General features: G+C 34.6%; 2 protein-coding genes across 4 annotated transcripts; both read left to right on the forward strand.

The window, feature by feature from the left end:
* The first annotated feature begins 1,190 nt into the window (after nucleotides 1-1,190).
* On the forward strand, nucleotides 1,191-19,729 carry LOC131017209 (uncharacterized). Of its 3 annotated transcripts, none has more exons than XM_057945946.1 (6): nucleotides 1,191-1,523; nucleotides 1,604-1,678; nucleotides 2,590-2,678; nucleotides 3,128-3,212; nucleotides 18,727-18,808; nucleotides 19,434-19,729. In XM_057945946.1, the coding sequence occupies exons 1-6, from the start codon at nucleotides 1,371-1,373 to the stop codon at nucleotides 19,526-19,528; spliced, it is 579 nt and encodes a 192-aa protein (XP_057801929.1). In that variant the 5' UTR covers nucleotides 1,191-1,370; the 3' UTR covers nucleotides 19,529-19,729. The 3 variants fall into 3 exon arrangements, with proteins under 3 accessions (XP_057801929.1, XP_057801930.1, XP_057801928.1); XM_057945947.1 differs by lacking the exons at nucleotides 1,604-1,678; nucleotides 2,590-2,678; nucleotides 3,128-3,212 and adding exons at nucleotides 16,903-16,977; nucleotides 17,916-18,004; nucleotides 18,421-18,505; XM_057945945.1 differs by lacking the exons at nucleotides 1,191-1,523; nucleotides 1,604-1,678; nucleotides 2,590-2,678; nucleotides 3,128-3,212 and adding exons at nucleotides 16,514-16,815; nucleotides 16,903-16,977; nucleotides 17,916-18,004; nucleotides 18,421-18,505.
* On the forward strand, nucleotides 7,216-11,926 carry LOC131017203 (putative disease resistance protein At1g50180). The gene is made up of 2 exons (XM_057945938.1): nucleotides 7,216-8,272; nucleotides 10,111-11,926. The coding sequence occupies exons 1-2, from the start codon at nucleotides 7,336-7,338 to the stop codon at nucleotides 11,784-11,786; spliced, it is 2,613 nt and encodes an 870-aa protein (XP_057801921.1). The 5' UTR covers nucleotides 7,216-7,335; the 3' UTR covers nucleotides 11,787-11,926.
* Nucleotides 19,730-20,167: the final 438 nt, after the last annotated feature.

Consider the following 20,167-nt stretch of genomic DNA (forward strand, 5'->3'; position numbering starts at 1 on the left):
AGTAAATTTATTGTTATAAATTTAAATAAGTATGTTGATAAATGTTTAAGTATATGCTAGTATGTGTTTAGGATAAAATGATTACATATATGCTACTATATTGTGGGATAGATTTAATCAATTTCTTAAAGATCTTCTCCCTTTGGGATAGAAATTGATTACTTCTTACGGATCTTCTCCTAACAAATGATTGCTTTTAATTTGATTATTGTATTTTTTATTGCTTATTTTATATTGTATTGCTTGAACAATTGGGGGTCGGGTAGACCTAGTAAATTAGAACCATTGTGGTTAACATAGCTGCTGGTAGAGTCGAGCACTTGGTAGTTATGATAGTGGAGTTATGTTGCCGAAATTTCGTTTGATTTAAGTAATTTATGATATTTTATTTATTTATTTTCAATTAGAATTTACAAGAATGGGTGATTATCGTATGTGGGATGCATGCGAGATACAATGATCGTTCTGCATTTGAAACGGGACTTGAGGGTTTCCTTGAGTATGCAATAAATCAAACGCGCGACTTACACACATGGAGTAGGTAATATTAGGTGTTCGTGTAGAAAGTGTCAACACGAGGCCTGTTTATCTGTGTCTACAGTCAGATAACATGTTACTAGGCGTGGGTTTGTCCACAATTACATAACATGGGTTTATCACGAAGAAGCACCAGTGTATAGGCCGTCATAATCTATTAGAATGGATGAGGATGATAAGTCATACAATAACTACGAAATGATGGTGTATGATCATGCTGGTCCTAGTAATATTGAATATCCTCCAAATCTCGAGGAGCCGCCCAATCCTGTCGCTCAACAAATTTATAACACGTTGAACTCAGCTGATAATCCATTATACCCAGCCTGTGATACTTACTCACAGTTATCCTTTATGACACAATTCATGAGCATAAAGATTGAAAACCACATGTCAGAGAGATGTTTTAATAAGTCGTCTTCGCTTTTTCAAAAGGCTTTATCGAAGGATAACAACTGTCCCAACGACTTCTATAGTACGAAGAGAAATCTGTGCGATTTGGGTTTGCCACTAAAATACATTACTAATCTTACCCAATTCATATTATTTTAACTAGGTTTTATTTATCACTCTTTATCTCAAGTAGACTATCAAACTGGGCCTTATAATCACTCGAAAAAAATATATCTATGAGGGCCACCTTAACAAAATCTGGCCCAAATTCCTCTTAAAGAAATTTCTAACAAACCCTTAAAGAAAAGCCCAAACAAAACAAACGAATACAGAAAGCAAAGAGCGGCAAATCTGCTGCTTCTCTGAGCTCTTCTCCGTATGCGCCACCTGCAAAGAGGAATTCCGTCTCTCTCTCTCTAACTCTTAAGGAAAAGAACACAATGAAGGAGAGAGAAGAAGAGAATTTCGTGACGCCGGGTGATATGCTGGGGAAAGCTCTAGAGTTGAAACCTGGCTACGGCGCTTACTTCTCGTCCCACGATAAAGCCATATACGCCTCTCTCACTCCTGCCCCTCCCGACTCCGACGATTCGGTAATCAAATGCCATAATTTTTTATTGGATTGAATTTTTTTTTTTGGGGGGGAATTTATTTGTGGATTTTTGTTTGTTAGAGGGCGACGGTGGAGGTGAAGGGTCACAAGGCACACGGTCCGGTGCCGGAGCCCGGAGTTGTTGTTACTGCAAGAGTAAGATTTTTCAATCTGCTGATTTTTTTTAATTTGTTTTAGTTGTGGAAGTTTAGTTGAATATTAGAAAGACTGATTTTGGTTTGTTTATGAGCTGAGTTAGAGCTTAATTTAGCTAACATTTTGATGTCTTAGGGCTTATAAGATGTAATTTCTCAAGAGCTTATAACTTGTTAAAATGTTTGCATAATTGACCTCTAGAGATAGAATTGTGAGTTATAGAGATGAAATCGGAAGGATATATATTGAAAATAAAAAATTCGCAGTAGGATTATTTTGTAAAATGATTGTTGCTTGTAAGGTTATGAAAAAATTAATTGGGGTTGAAGAACTTATTTTTGTGGAGCTTATTTTGTCAAACACTTCTCAAAAGCTTATAAGTTGTTTTAAGGAGCTTATAAGCTCAGCCATACACCTCCTTAGTAGCCTCTTCAAATGTAATCAACTTTGTATTCCTTCAAAATTGAATTATTTCTTCTAAAAATGTAATGTGCATACTATTATCTAGTTGATAGTCTTATATTTACAAGCTAACGAACGAGCCGAATGTTGTCAAGCTTAATTTCGAGTTGCGTATTTTAGCTCGGCTCATTTATTGATCTATCTATTGAGTTTGAGTTTATTTGTTTGTGCTTATGTCAATACTGCAGAAATGATTAGGATGCCTAGTGCACAACTAGCTTGTTTTGGAATTTGAGATTTAGATGGCAATTTTGTGAGATATGGTAGGGAAGTTGGATTTTGCATGGTTCTATTCTATATGCATTCCACTAGTTTATAGGCTGAATCCATTTGTAAAGCGCTTTGGTTTTAGAAAGCGATCATAGTTAAGAAAAGGTTGCTGATTGCAAGTTGTGCAACCTTGAGACGGTTCTGACTATGCTTATGTTTATTCCTTGTCCTTGTGACAGGTTACGAAGGTGATGGCTAAAATGGCTTCCGCAGATATAGTATGTGTAGGGCCCAAGTCCGTACGAGAAAAATTCACGGGCATCATTAGGTATGTGAAATAACTTTTACTCTTTTAGGCATTGTTGGCTTTTCTCTCGACTAATTGTGATTGAGACCTTTTCTCAATTCTACCCCGGTTCATCCAGAGGAATTTCTGGGGGATCTTGTTGGCCAAACCCTGGAATTTCTGGGGGATCTTGTTGGCCAAACCCTGGCCCGTCTGCCAATTGGTCAACTTGAGGCAAAAATGGCGGGGATAGGGAACAAAAAAGTCTCTCTCAAAATAAACTTCTGGGGTAAAGGCTCAGGCCAAAGGCACGGGATAATTTATTTACTCGAAAGAAGACAGTTAATGCATGATATCTTCAGTGCGATTTTTTCACTTTCCAATTACTGGCATTGCTTTTATTTTGAGTGCTATGGATGATGAGTACCTTGTCTTGGAATCACTGAAAGAAGTCCGAGGGTGTTTGTCACTAATTTTTAAACATACGACAGGCAACAAGATGTCAGAGCGACGGAGATTGACAAAGTAGAAATGCACTCCTCTTTCCGTCCTGGCGACATAGTCAAAGCTTTAGTTGTATCCTCCATACCAGACCAACATATTTATTTTTCGATAAATGATGACACTTCTATATGCAAAACCTTTGTTAGATCAAATCTACACGTGTTACTCTCTGTTTTTCTCGATCCCAATCTTTGAAATGGTTTAAAATTCAGTTTGCCAATTGAGTTGATAATCACTGATTTTATTATTCGGCATCATTGTTATGTTATCCTTAATGTTTCTCTCTTGGTCTGGGACGGAGGCAGTATAAACATAAAACAGGTAAGGAAATAGCTATATTTTATTTGGGAAAAAAGGTACTATTAATCGTATGAAGTGTGGTTTTGTGTTTCTTTACTTGGTGTGATCGGTTTCTACTTTCGGATAAGTTTATTTGGGCTTGTTCGGTTGGGCCCAATTTAATTTATTTTTTTAATGGAGAATCCCAAATTGATTATTAAGAAGAAAGGCGGCAGTTAGGGATGGCAGTGGATCTTGAACCTGGTCCAGATCTGTGGATCCAGATTCGTTTTTTACGGATCTGGATCTCAATTTTTTGGACCCGACGGATCTGGATATGGATCTCAGTTTTGAAAATGGATCTGGATCTTGAAATTTTAGATCCGGATTCGACCCGTGGATCCGTTTTATTTTATATATATTTTTTATATTTTATATTTAGTTTACTAATAATATTAACTAAATTAAAAATAATAAATAAATTATATTCAAAAGAATAAAAACTAAAAGTAATTAGATAAAAGTATTTTGTGTTATATTTTTCATGATGTAAATTAGATGTTGTTGATTTTGTGAAATTTTTTTAATTTAATTTAAAAATAGTAGATCCATGGATCTGGACCCGTTGACCCGCGGATCTGACGGATCTGGATCCAAAATTTTCAGATCCACGGATCTGAATCTGGTATATGAAAACGAATCTGAATCTGGTATTGGCCAGACCCGGTCCAGATCCGGCCCGTTGCCATCCCTAGCGGCAGTGGAGTGTGAATAGCAACATATATATATATATATATATATATATATATATATATATATATATATATATATATATTAACTAATAAAGGATTTTTTGTATTGAAAAAAAAAAAAAAAAACTAGTTAAACTTACAATTTTTTATCCTTCTATTTTTCAAGTATTGATTTATCAATTTAATATATTCATGAAGGATATGAGAAGAGATTATGAATTTTAAAATTTGGATAATTTTAGTTCTCTTTCGATGATGTCCTCCGATGTTTTTGCTAATTAAGTTGGTGTTATTTTTCTGGTTACCACTACAAGTGTAGAGAGAGTATTTTTTTGAAATGACTTATGTGAAGAATAAGTTGTGCAATAGAAATGGAGGATCAAGTTTTAAATGATTGTTTGGTCACTTTTATTGAGAAAAATATACTTCTGCAAGTTTTGGATGATGAGGCTATCAAACGCTTTGAAGAAATGAAGAGTACTTGTCCAAAAATAAACTACATATATAATATTTTCTTTTGTATCTTTGAACAATATTTTCAGACATACTATTTTTAACATTAAAGTATCTTTTACATTTTTATATTTATGAGATTATTTTTCCGTACCCCCAATTTAAAAATCTTGGATTCGCCACTGCATATTAAATCATCATGGCTAGCTAAATAACGTAGACATTCAGCTATATTGCTTAGTACATCGGTCCTTTAAGCTATGTAAATATTTCATGCTTCTACCTCAATATTAATTTGGAGATAATTTATCGAAAATTAGAAATTATGCGAAAGATCAAAATAATTGGAAGTTTCCTTAAAATTGAAAGTGAGTGTATTTGAAATTATAAATTTGAGTTCATAAATCAGAATTTGGTGCTTTGGTTGATCAAGTTGGGAATTTGCATCAATCTCATATTCTCTCTTCAACTTCTTTATATCCTTTGAAATTGTACCTATCCAATAATCAAGTATCTCGCACACACACAATGTTAGTACTCGTAGAGACACGCAATAAATGTGCTGAAAGTATATATAAAGAACAAGAACACCAAAATTGCTTACCCAGTTCGGTGATAAAACACCTACGTCTGGGGGGCCACGACCGAGGTAAATTATCAACTAGTGATGATAAAATATACAAAGGACTTACACGCGAAGACTCATTCTTCCTAGCCTCTATATCTTCTCAAACCGCCACCGATGTGAATAACTGAGAGCAAGACAACGACTCACCCTCTATGTGTGAATGCAACACATTCACCACCTAAATCCAACAATCAAACCTACTCCAACACGCTGGAGTAAAAGAAAGAACAGACAACTTCGCACGCTTACAAAAATATGAAATAAGCGACAAACTAGAACACACTCACACGTAATGTATGCTCTCTATAAACTGCACGAAAATACTCTCTAAATGATATAGAATAACAGTAAAAGTAGCAGCAAAAACGAGTCCTCTTCATCGCAAATATATAGCCAAACCCTAACAACTTCCTATCTCCATTAGGACTCTGAAGAATCACGAATGCGGGGCTGTTGGAGTCTATCCGAAAGATCTGAACGAATCTCACCAACACCAATTGAAGATTCGGTTACATATAGATCCATAAAAGCATATAAAGGATAACTCCAAGAACATCTCAAAACCCGCAAGTGTATAGTTGCAAGGAGTCTTCAGCTTAACTTAGGAGGTGATTGGTATGATAGAATGATGATTCCTACCTTCATTCAATTCCCTTGCTTGGTATGTTCTTTTTGTAGGAATTACCATTCCATTTCGAATTACCATTCCTACATCTATGGGAATGGTCATTCCTTTCATCTACCATGGTATTAGCCATTCCATTCCATTCTTAACCATCTAAATTTAAGTTTTGACATGTATATTTGTATAAAACATGCATCATCATCATTATTATTATTATTATTATTCAAAATATAAAAAATATTTTTTTCAATAAAAAATATATATTTTTTTAAATAAAATATTACTCCCTCCGTCTCACAAAAACATGAACGTTTTTCTATTTTTGGGTATCTCACAAAAACATGAACCTTTTCATTTTAGTACATCATGGCCCACCACTACTTTTCCTTAATTAATTCATTACTCTCACAACATCTTTTAAAGTGGGACTCATTTTCCACTTACTTTAACTCTCAACTAACATTTCTTAAAACCCGTGCATTTCTCTTTGTTCATGTTTTTATGAGACGGAGGGAGTATCAACTTTAAATGAGAAATAGTCTAATATATATATTACATCCACAAAATTACCATTTTAATTTAAATTTTTGCAAATGTTATTCATGAAATACATCAATAAACTATTATCTACTCAATTATATTTATAATTTTTATACTTTTAAAGTGATGTAAAAGGTAATTTAATAAAATAAAATAATTTCATTTAATTCCTAAATTTTATTTCTAGCTACCAATCATATGAATTGATTTTTTTTTTTTAGAATTATCATAGAAATTAAATTAAACAAAGAATGACAATTTCATTCCTTTGATATTCCTTGTGCATACCAAGCATAGGAATCATCTAAGGTTTGTCATTCATTTCCCACACTCATTCCATTCCTACTTCCATTCCATTCCACCCTTATTCCATTCCATCATATCAATCACCTCCTTAGAACATAAGAAGCTACTTGTGAACCACTGTTCTAATCAGCAAAGTAGAACATCCAAAGACACTTGTGTTGTCTACATAATAACAACTAATAAAGAGCATAAATATAACATCCTTTATTGCATTTCATCCGAATTTCTCTCCAATCTTTAATAAGTATATCTGAATTTCTCTAATAATTCTATTTAAAAATGATTAAATGAAGAAGATAAAGCTTAAATGATTTATCCGAATAAATCAAATATCTAGAGTTAAAAATATAGCTCTAACAACACTCATCTTATATAAGCTTTAAAAAAAATCCTATATAAGATTTTTTAAAGTGGTTTCTACTTTAAATTTGTCGGGCATATGTACTTTACAGCCTTACGAAGATTAGAAATGGTAACTTGTTTGGAATGTTTACTTTACGCCCTTATGAAGATTGGAATAAAAGTGTTAGCTTGTTTGCCATATTTAAGCCCTAAAATCGTGAAAAGATTGACATCGGAAAATTTTAGAGAGCAATTTTGTGATCGATCATTATGGCAGCGGAAGCGGCAATCTCATCTTTGGTCGAACTACTGGGCAATCTGCTCATCCAGAAAGTTGAATTCCTGCGAGACGTCGAGGGAAAGGTGGAGTTGCTGAGAGAGGAGCTGAAGAGGATGCAATCCTTTCTCAAAGACGCCAACAAAAAGCAATTTGAAGAGGAGAGGGTGCGTAATTGGATCTCGAGTATCAGAGAGTTGGCTCAAGATGCCCAAGATACCATCGAGATCTTCCTTCTCAACATTGAGAGTGCCAAGAATTGGGGGCTCCTCAAAAGATGTACAAGCTCTCCAAAGCGTATGTACCACCTCGACAAAATTGGAGATGAGATTGAGTCGATCCGAGATAGGCTTGATGCCATTGATAAAAGTCGCGAAAGGTACGGGATCAATGATCTCGGAGAGGCAGCTGAGTCGGCATCGAGATGGGAAGTTGAATCGCGACGGCGGTTGATTCCTTGGCAAAAAGACGAACACCTTGTGGGCGTTAAAGATGATGTGGAAAAGCTGCTGCATGAATCGATTTTGTGTGAGGAGAAGAAAGGGCTTTCCATTGCGGTGTTAGAGGGCATGGGTGGGATCGGGAAATCCACATTTTCCCGGGAAATATACAACCATCCCGACGTCGTTTCTGGTCCATTTGATCACCGTGGTTGGGTTGTGGTGTCGAGTGAATTCACACCACGGGAGACGATCAAGCAGCTAATTTTCGAGCTACAAAAGTCTAAAGAAGATAAACAAAAGCTGCTTGACGAAATAAAGAAATTGGAGGAGTCGATGAAGGACAAGCAATATCTCCTACAAAAGCTTAAAGAAATGCTTCATAAGCAGTTGGAGGGAAAATCATATTTGATAGTTCTGGTCCTTCTGGATGATGTTTGGGAGAAGGAACATTTGGAATCTCTCATCACTGTTTTCCCAGATCAACAAGGTAAACCATACCATTTATCCTATTTTAATTTGTTTTAAATCTTATTTTACTGGATATTTCTTCTCCACTTTCAATTTGTATGCTTTAATTTTGTGATAATTAATTATGGTTTATTCAATTCAATTTTTTTTAAACAATTTATTCAATCCAATTAAGGTAATGTAATTATTCTAACAATTACTTTTATTTTTGCTAGCTAACAAGCGCCAATGCCTATTGTTTTATAATTATCCTTTTTGGAGAAAAAGCCCAAATGATGGTCCAAATAATTATTGTATTTTATGTGCTTGATTTCATTTATTTTTTATAAAAGTGTCATTTTTGTTGTTAATAAAACTATCATTTGTTGTGAGTAGTATCATTTACGTTGGTCGAGGTTACAGAAAAGGCACTGGGGGCAGGCCGGACTCGATCTGGTCGGGCTATCTGGGCTGGGTAGAACCTATCCTCACCAGACGGAGCCAGGCCCCTAAAGACGGCTTTTAACAATCTTTATGGCAGAAAAAACTCTTTCTACTATTGAATGTCGGGAACTTGTTCTTGAGGAGCTTTTTCTCTTTGACTTGTCTCTTCATTCATATTTGATGATTTTCTGATAATAATTAAATATGTCCACTCCTATTTGATGACAAATTAATTAAAAAATTTAACAATACTATGTAATAACAAAAAAAAAGTATTTAAAGTAGTTGATTTTGTATACCTTGTAATCCTCAAGTTGAAAAATTGATTGTGAAAATGAAAGAATTCTCAACTTGTTGATGAATATTTTTTTTTTCGTTTTCATTACAGTAGAAGACAGACAGAGACAGAACATAACCTAGAGTGAAAATACGGTAATTTATAATAAGAGAATACCGTTTCATATTTTCTTTTGATAAAAGGAAACTTGTGGAAAAAGATAACCACAATTTCTCTTTCCTATACATCTTTTATTTATTTATTTGTATCTTCTCTCTAAGTAAGGTATATGACCCCTTTTTGCTCAAATTTTTGGTGGGGCAAAAATATACATATTTTTATAATTATATATATATATATATATATATATATATATATATATATACTAAAAAAAATTAGGAGAGGCAATTGCCCCACTAACCTATAAGGTAGCTCCACCCCTGATCCTCACGGTGTGGATGGGTGTACATAAGACAAGCTCGCAACTTCATAGATTATTGCCTAAGAGGGTGAGCTTATAAGCTCCTCAAAATTTAAAAGCTTATAAGCTCATTTAAAGTGTTTGGCAAAATAAGCTCATCAACAGCTTATAAGCTCCAAAAATAAGCTCCAAGAGCTTATAAGCTCCCCAAAAAATAAGTCCATCTACCCCAACTTATTTTTTTATAATGTCATATGCAACAATCTTTTTACAAATATTTTTCAACTGTAATTTATTATTTTCATTATATATCATTTAAGTTCATTTTTCTTCGATTTTCTCTCTCTAAAAAATATTGTCTCTCTCTAGCAAAAAAAAATCTCGCTCTAGCTTATAAGCTCAATTATCCAAACACTTTAACAACTTATAAGCTCTTAAAAATGACATCTTATAAGCTCTTAAAATATCTTATAAGCTCCAAGAGCTTATAAGCTCTTTAAAATAAGCTTAGCCAAACACCCTAAATCAACTTTCACAATGATATGAAAATGATTGAATATAATGCTCACTGTAGTTGCCATTTGGACACTCTTTTGAGGCAACACCCTATTTTAGCAAAAAATATATAATAGTTATAAAAACTATAGCCATATAGATAAAAATATAAAAATAGTAGCATTTCGAAATATTATTGTTGAGTTTTTTTGAATTAATCAGTCGTTACTCTGATGGACAGATAAAGCAAGTAGATTGTTGGTTACCACCCGCAACAAGATTATTACAAAGTATGATCAATACGTCCACAAGATGAGTCTCTTAGACTCCAAAAAAAGCTGGGAATTGTTGTTGAAGAAGGCATTCATTGGCAGCACAATTGGCAAATGTCCAGACGAATTCGAGAGTGTGGGCACACAAATCTTGCAAAAATGCAAAGGGCTACCATTAGCTATCAGCATGGTAGGAGGCTTACTCAGGCAAACACCAACCAAGAATGGATGGGAACAAGTTCTTATCCAATTAAACTCTTATTTGGGAAGGACCGAAAGCGGCGTATCAACAATTTTGGAGTTGAGTTATCAGAACTTGTCTCCCCAACTAAAATCATGCTTCTTGTGCCTAGCCTTTTTCAAAAAAGACTTTACTATCCGAACAAAAAGGCTAGTAAAGCTATGGGATGCACAAGGCTTGATCCAACAGGAAGAAAGTAGAAGTATTGATGAGATAGGAAGAGGTTATTTAAATGAGCTGATCAATCGAAGTATGGTTCAAATTCAAGATCTACACGTCAATGATCAAGTCAAAAGTTGTCACATCCATAATCTTGTCCGTGACGTTTGCTTAAGAAAAGCAAAGGAGGAAATAGGTCTGGAGATAGTAAAGGGGGACGGAGAGATGTCATCAGAATCATCCAATAAGCCTCGCCATCGTGTTGTCTATGCCAAAAATATTGAGACTTCCTCGTCGAATCAAAATAAGCATGTACGCTCTATTTTCCTACTTAACCTCCATGATGAATATAGATATATAACCACTATATCTCATTACTGGAAGGGCTATCGACTCCTTAAGACAGTCGAGCTTGAAGCCACTGCCTTCGAAAGATTTCCTAACTCTTTTCGGTTATTGATTGGATTGAAGTGCTTGAGAATGTACACAAATTATAGAGCCGACATAAAACTCCCAGACTGGTTTGATCATCTTAGAAACCTCGAGGTTGTTGACATGGAATCGTGCCGGGTATATTTTCCAAGACTAGTTTCATTGAAAATGGACAAGCTACGTTACTTCATCAGCGCAGCTATTGGCCGTGGACCGACAAATAAAAACATGTGGAATAAAAATATTGAGTGTTTGATAGGAATAAGGCACAAGGATTGGATGAAGTCAACTCTAACGAGTAGTTGCCATCTTCGTGAATTAGGCATACTGTTAGATCGGATAAAGCGTGAAGAGTTGATCAAAGCGAGAGCGTCATTGGAGAAGATGCAGAATCTTGTCATACTTCACTTAAAATGGTGGTATGCTTATGCTACTGAGATAGCATTAGTTGTGCCGCAGCTCGCCAATCTCACCAAACTTAAACTGGAAGGTAAGATGTCCAAATGTCCAAGTGCGAGTATGTTCCCTCCAAATCTTTCTCACCTCACATTGACGAGTTTCCAGCTACATGATGATCCAATGGCAGAGCTGGGTAAGCTTCCAAAGCTTTTATTTCTCAAGCTACAGTATGAAGCTTTTGTGCGAAGGGTTCCCCAGCCTCGAAGCCCTGGCTTTTCGAGATTTGGATGTGAAGAGCGTCTTCATAGAAGAAGGTGGAATGCCGAAGCTCAAACATCTCCGAATCCGTCGATGCCGCAATCTGAACACTGGGAATCTGCCGCAACACATCAACATATTTACTCAATAAACTGATCAAGTTTACTTTACTCATCTTCTGTTATTCTTGTGTCTATGTGTAACAAGAAATGGAGTGTCTTGTGCTTGTTGAAACATTAATTTGTGTTCTACACTTTTGCACATTGATTAAGGAAATTTTATTTTTCCCAAATTAACCTTAACGCATGGTAATTAATTTTCAATTAATCACCCATTATTTTAATGGGAATCAAATATGAGCCTCTTAATTAATCACCCATTATGGTGGCATTGAAAAATGACATAATATTAGGGGTGATGAGAAGAAACGAACCATTTGAAGAATATCAGAATATTAAATCACATTTTCTTGAAAATGTGATAAACTTGAATGAGAATAATAATAATAATAATGGGCTGTTTTGGTATATAATAACATAGAACTAAATTCATGTGGCTTTAAATCATAATTTACTTTCAAATACAATAATTTAATTTGTATTCTCTCAAAAAAATAATTTAATTTATAAATTTGGTTAAACATATTTCAAATTCTCGTATAGAAATAATATACTAGCATTAAATAATTACAATTTGCTATAAATATTACTCCATTCGTCCCATGAAGCAAGACCAAGTTTCCTTTTTGGTCTGTCTCACGAAGCAAGACCAGTTTCTAAAAGTAGAAAAAAATTTACTCTTTATTCATTTTTTCACCTACCACACTTAACACACAAAATATCAATTTCTTAATTTACGTGCCAAAAAGAACTTGATCTTGCTTTGTGGGACGGAGGGAGTATTATTTTAGCTCTTTATTTGTAGATACTAAATTAAAGTGATTTTCCAATGCCATGTATAGGTCTTGAAATAATTAAAATAATTTAATTCTTAAACTTGACAGATCAATTGTAATTGGGGGAACATTGTGAGAGCAAAAATAGGGTCCGTAAGTAGAATTACCCATACTAGTGGATAACCGGTCGAAATTCGACGAGTATCTTTTGGCCTAATTATTTTAAAGTTTTGAACTTTTGATATATTAACAAATTCTTAAATAATTTATTATAAAGTGATAATATAATTAACACATTTAATTAAAATAAATGCCATGATAATTGAAATTTATTATTAAAAAATAATTTTACATTACATTTCAGACTATAATAAAAAAAATTATATTATATAGTAGTTTTTTCGTTGCTTTTTCGACATCTATTTTTTGCAAGAAACAAAAAGAAGATAAATATATTTTAAAATTTAATAATATTTTTATACGGATAAACAACTAAGAAGTGCTTGCTTATTTTTTATAAAATAAATTTAGATATCAACGTTAAGGGTCTACTAGGCATGTACATGTGAGTCAAACGTTGTTTATCACATTAAAAAGTAAAGACAATTTGTTTTCACAAAATGTGACATGCAATTTGAAAAGGTGCGTGCTTGAGCATCAACATATAAATGACGATAGACGATATCTAAATTTCAAATTCAAATTTAAATATATCTTTTTCAAATTTAAAATTTAAATTTTAGATTAAGTGGTCTTTTTTAAAATAAATTTTAAAAGGATTAAAATTTAAAATTTGAAAGATTAAGTAATCTTTTTTTAGAGAATGAATTACCTCACTCTCCAATCCATTTATTCTAATAATTGAGTAGCAATTTTTTCAGTAATTAAAGCACACAGTCCTCGGAACAATGTAAAATCGCCTACGCAGTGTCATCTTCCACAAGCACCTTCATGTAATATCTAAATAATAATTCAAAAAAGACAATATTAGATCAGTATGATTTGGATATTGTAAAATAAGAAAGAACTGAAAGTATAATTCATTTATCTTTATCAAAAATTTAATAATAAGATATAAAATAAATAGTCATTAAATGCATATAATAGTATTACGCTTTAACTTAGAAAAAATAATACTCCCTCCGTCCACGAAATGAGTAATCATATTTTCTTTTTCGTCCGTCCACGAAATGAGTACCTATTTTCCCTTTTAACAAGTGTACTTCACACAACCCTTTAATTAATACTCTCAAAAAATGAGACTCTTATTCTATTCACACTACATTAATATATTTCTTAAAACGCGTGCCGTCCATAAATGGGTACTCATTAATTTTGTGGACGGAGGGAGTAATAAGAAAACCTTATAATTTATAATGGTAGTTAAATTGGCTTATTGCACCTTTTGCAATGATATCCGACTTTACTTTCCTTTAAAACACTTTTATAACCTCTTTTATTTATGCAAGTTCCGTAGTATCATGATTTTGTGGGGTAAAAATCTTTTATTGTACCTTTACATAGGTGTCAACCAATAAATTGAGAGAGAAATAGTAAGATATTGTATTGTAATACTATTATGATCGAAACACCTCAATATGGATATTAATATGACCTTAAAAAAGCATGGATATTGTTATAAAAAAAAAAAAGCATGGATATTAATATTATTTTATCTCATTTTAGATTATGATGTCTTTAGTGGTTCTCACTAAAGAAGTATTGAACCACTTGTCATTTTTCAAATCTTGGGCACCGCTAGAAATATCAGTAGTCAACAAAATGTTAAGGCCATTTAAAAATTTTAAAATCACCAAAATGTAAGATAGTACTCCCTCCGTCCCATTAAAGTTGGCCACATTCGTTTCGGCACGGAGATTAAGAAATTGGTTTGTGTTGTTCATAGTGAAAACTTTTATTAACCCTATAATATAATGTTAAATGTGTTACATTACAAAAAAAGGGGCAAATATCGAGAAAAATTATCGAGGACACGCTGACCCTCAGTAATTACCGACTATTTACCGACGACAAAATAGACGGATCAGATATAACACACTTATCGACGGCGACGGCCGTTGATGATCTTACCGACGGCGACCGCCGTCGGTGATTACCGCGTGGATCGCCGTCGATGAATATTAATTTGTCATTTAATTATTGTGTTTTAATATTACCGACGGCGGCTGCCGTCGGTGATCTTGATACGGGTCAGCTGGTACTGACGGAACATGCATGCTGTCGGTAATTTTCGAGATAAAATCGGGCAGAATGTGCCATACCTGCACATTACCGCTCGCGCCTCCCTCCTCTCCGTCTTCGTCTCTGTCGCCGTCGTCGTCGATCGCCGCTAGGTAAGTCTCCCTCCCTTTCGTCTCTCTCTCTCTCTCATGGTCGCTCTCTCTCTGACCCGCTCACTCTCTATTTTGTCCAGTCACCACCGCAGCTGCGCCACCCCCAACCATCGCGCCACCCCCAATCACTGTACCCTCTCGCCAATTTTATTTATTTATTTACTATTATTCTTCATAGATAAATTTGTTAGATTAAGTATGAATAAGTAAATTTTAATTACTTTATAGTATGATTAAGTATGAATTTGTTAGATTAAATATGATTAAGTATGAATTTGTTAGATTAATTTATTTATTTTAGATAAATTAGTTAGATTAAGTATGATTAAGTATGAATAAGTAAATTTGTTAGATAAGTAAATTTATTGTTATAAATTTGAATAAGTATGTTGATAAATGTTTAAGTATATGCTAGTATGTGTTTAGGATAAAATGATTACATATATGCTACTATATTGTGGGATAGATTTAATCAATTTCTTAAGGATCTTCTCCCTTTGGGATATAAATTGATTACTTCTTACGGATCTTCTCCCAATAAATGATTGCTTTTAATTTGATTATTGTATTTTTTATTACTTATTTTATATTGTATTGCTTGAAAAATTGGAGGTCGGGTAGACCTAGTAAATTAGAATCATTGTGGTTAACATAGCAGCTGGTAGAGTCGAGCACTTGGTAGTTATGATAGTGGAGTTATGTTGCCGAAATTTCGTTTGATTCAAGTAATTTATGATATTTTATTTATTTATTTTCAATTAGAATTTACAAGAATGAGTGATTATCGTCTGTGGATGCATGCGAGATACAATGATCGTTCTGCATTTGAAACGGGACTTGAAGGTTTCCTTGAGTATGCGATAAATCAAACGGCTTACACACATGAAGTAGGTAATATTAGGTGTTCGTGTAGAAAGTGTCAACACGAGGCCTGTTTATCTGTGTCTACAGTCAGATAACATGTTACTAGGCGTGGGTTTGTCCATAATTACATAACGTGGGTTTATCACGAGGAAGCACCAGTGTATAGACTGCCAGAATCTATTAAAATGGATGAGGATGATAAGTCATACAATAACTACGAAAGGATGGTGTATGATCATGCTGGTCCTAGTAATATTGAATATCCTCCAAATCTCGAGGAGCCGCCCAATCCTGTCGCTCAACAAATTCATAACACGTTAATCATTATACCCAGCCTGTGATACTTACACATAGTTATCTTTTATGACACAATTCATGAGCATAAAGGTTGAAAACCACATGTCAGAGAGATGTTTCAATCAGTCGTCTTCGCTTTTTCAAAAGGCTTTACCGAAGGATAACAACTGTCCCGACGACTTCTATAGTACGAAGAGAAATCTGTGCGGTTTGGGTTTGCCAGTAGAGAAGATCGATTGTTGTGTGACGAAGCCGTCATTTGAGCTTCGTACAAATAAATTTATCATGTGCCTACAACTAAGTTAGCTAGCAGTAAGTCCATAGTCGAATCCACAGGGAACTAAGTGGAAGAAAGCTAATGAAATGTCCAACAAAATATATAAAATATGGATTACATTTGTGGGCCACCTCAACAAAGTCTGGCCCAAATTCCTTTTAAAGAAATTTCTAACAAACCCTTAAAGAAAAGCCCAAACAAAACAAACGAATACAGAAAGCAAAGAGCGGCAAATCTGCTGCTTCTCTGAGGTCTTCTCCGTTTGCAAATCTGCAAAGAGGAATTCCGTCTCTCTCTCTCTCTCTAACTCTTAAGGAAAAGAATACAATGAAGGAGAGAGTAGAAGAGAATTTCGTGACGCCGGGTGATATACTGGGGAAAGCTCTAGAGTTGAAACCTGGCTACGGCGCTTACTTCTCGTCCCACGATAAAGCCATATACGCCTCTCTCACTGGATTCCGCTCTCTCACTCCAGCCCCTCCCGACTCCGACGATCCGGTAATCAAATGCCATAATTTTTTATTGGATTGAATATTCAATTTTTTTTTGGGGGGGGGAATTTATTTGTGGATTTTTGTTTGTTAGAGGGCGACGGTGGAGGTGAAGGGTCACAAGGCACACGGTCCGGTGCCGGAGCCCGGAGTTGTTGTTACTGCAAGAGTAAGATTTTTCAATCTGCTATTTTTTTGTTATGGAAGTTTAGTCGAATATTAGAAAGACTGATTTTGGTTTGTTTATGAGCTGAGTTAGAGCTTAATTTAGCTAACATTTTGAAGTCTTAGGGCTTATAGATGTTCTAACGGTATATAAGATGTAATTTCTCAAGAGCTTATAACTTGTTAAAATGTTTGCATAATTGACCTCTAGAGATAGAATTGTGAGTTATAGAGATGAAATCGGAAGGATATATATTGAAAATAAAAAATATCAGTAGGATTATTTTGTAAAATGATTGTTGCTTATAAGGTTATGAAAAACTTAATTGGGGTTGAAGAACTTATTTTTGTGGAGCTTATTTTGTCAAATTCTTCTCAAAAGCTTATAAGTTGTTTTAAGGAGCTTATAAGCTCAGCCATACACCTCCTTAGTAGCCTCTTCAAATATAAACAACTTTGTATTCCTTCAAAATTGAATTATTTCTTCTAAAAATGTAATGTGCATACTATTATCTAGTTGATAGTCTTATATTTACAAGCTAACGAATGAGCCGAATGTTGTCAAGCTTAATTTCGAGTTGCGTATTTTGGCTCGGCTCATTTATTGATCTATCTATTGAGTTTGAGTTATTTGTTTTTGCTTATGTCAATACTGCTGAAATGATTGGGATGCCTAGTGCACAACTAGCTTGTTTTGGAATTTGAGTTTTTAAGGGGAATCTAGTGGAGATTTAGATGGAAATTTTGTGAGATATGGTAGGGAAGTTGGATTTTGTATGGTTCTATTCTATATGCATTCCACGAGTTTATAGGCTGAATCCATTTGTAAAGCGCTTTGGTTTTAGAAAGCGATCATAGTTAAGAAAAGGTTGCTGATTGCAAGTTGTGCAACCTTGAGACGGTTCTGACTATGCTTGTGTTTATTTCTTGTCCTTGTGACAGGTTACGAAGGTGATGGCTAAAATAGCTTCCGCAGATATAGTATGTGTAGGGCCCAAGTCCGTACGAGAAAAATTCACGGGCATCATTAGGTATGTGAAATAACTTTTACTCTTTTAGGCATTGTTGGCTTTTCTCTCGACTAATTGTGATTGAGACCTTTTCTCAATTCTACCCGGTTCATCCAGAGGAATTTCTGGGGGATCTTGTTGGCCAAACCCTGGCCCGTCTGCCAATTGGTCAACTTGAGGCGAAAATGGCGGGGATAGGGAACAAAAAAGTCTCTCTCAAAATAAACTTCTGGGGTAAAGGCGCAGGCCAAAGGCACGGGATAATTTATTTACTCGAAAGAAGGCAGTTAATGCATGATATCTTCAGTGCGATTTTTTCACTTTCCAATTACTGGCATTGCCTTTTATTTTGAGTGCTATGGATGATGAGTACCTTGTCTTGGAATCACTGAAAGAAGTCCGAGGGTGTTTGTCACTAATTTTTAAACATACGACAGGCAACAAGATGTCAGAGCGACGGAGATTGACAAAGTAGAAATGCACTCCTCTTTCCGTCCTGGCGACATAGTCAAGGCTTTAGTTGTATCCTCCATACCAGACCAACATATTTATTTTTCGATAAACGATGACACTTTTATATGCAAAACCTTTGTTAGATCAAATCTACACGTGTTACTCTCTGTTTTTCTTGATCCCAATCTTTGAAATGGTTTAAAATTCAGTTTGCCAATTGAGTTGACAATCACTGATTTTATTATTCGGCATCATTGTTATGTTATCCTTAATGTTTCTCCCTTGAAAAGCTGTCCCTTGGTGATGCTCGAGCTTATTATTTGTCGACTGCAAAGAATGAACTCGGTGTGGTTTCAGCAGAAAGTGTTGCTGGTACGAACTTCTCTCTCCATTTATGCTATTGAAACTTGCCCACTTGGCTGCCTGTGCAGCTACGTCTTTCATCAATTAATAGTTGTGGTCCTTGTGGATGACTTCCAAGTATCACGTATAATGTACTTTTCTTCGTATAATTTCACAAGCCTTTGTCATTATAGCCTCCCTAAGGAACGTGTAGACGGGAGGCTGAAATTGTTCTTTTCGTCTCAATTTGCTTTCAATGCAAAAAGAAGCTTATGTTGTTTATTATTTTGACTACTAATTTATGTCTAGCTTAATATTGTTAAGTTGGGTTATATTATTAATCCCGTTTATTAGGCCTATTATGCTTAGGAGTCTTAATTAGTATAAGTAGCCTTGTACTCTTGTTATTTATCATTCAGTCAATAATATTCTTAGTTGAAGAACCCTAGGGGTTTTGGCCCTTGCGTGATCGTGCGGATTGGGCTCTTCACGAGCTTATCGTGAACTATCATTACATTCCCAAACTCGACAGCTTGTAAAACAATTCTAATCACCTCGTTCTTGGTTTTCCATTTAGTTCAAATCTTCCATTTCTCGTGCTCGTTTTAAGCATCTTTTTTTCAGCCTTAGATCATGCATTTTAAACTTGGTGCAGGTGCAACAATGGTTCCTATAAGCTGGACAGAGATGCAGTGCCCTCTAACAGGTCAAACTGAGCAGAGAAAAGTTGCGAAGGTCGACGTCGTCTGACCGGTAGAAGTAGCTGAAAAATGCAACATGCGAAGAAAGCCATTGCAGTTGAGAAATAGTGGAAAATGCGCAGTGTTAGCTTCTTAGCTTTGAGTTGAGAGGCTTGATTTGAGAAGTGTACTATTTCAGAATTTTATAGAAATCAATGTTAAAGTTGGCAATTTACCTTTCTCCTCAATGCAAATTCTTTAGTTATTTAAATTTTCGTGTAATTGTTAATGGCAAAAGGATAAAATTTTGCTTATTTTAGTATATGATTTTTGAAGGCTACATTTTGTCACCTGTTCATACACATGCTGTCATAAGCTCATATTTTTTGGAATTTTTTGCTACTTAAATAAAATAAATGTTATAGCCAATCAATATAGCATCTTATTTTCTTCAGGATAATTGTGTCGAGATATGCATTTATTTTTATGTTATAATATGAACTAAAACTTATGCCTTTAAATATATAAATTTTCAATTATATAAATTTTCAATTGTAATGATTTTTGGCACGGTTGTCAAATGTCTTCAAATTAATGATGAGGTGAATTGTATATAACTTAAACAATCAATATACTAAATAATATACTCCCTCCGTCCATGATTCAGTGCCCTGTTTGGCCTTTAAAAAGTGTCCACAAATGGGGCACT

The sequence above is a fragment of the Salvia miltiorrhiza genome, chromosome 3, assembly GCF_028751815.1.
Source record: "Salvia miltiorrhiza cultivar Shanhuang (shh) chromosome 3, IMPLAD_Smil_shh, whole genome shotgun sequence".
NCBI lineage: Eukaryota > Viridiplantae > Streptophyta > Magnoliopsida > Lamiales > Lamiaceae > Salvia > Salvia miltiorrhiza.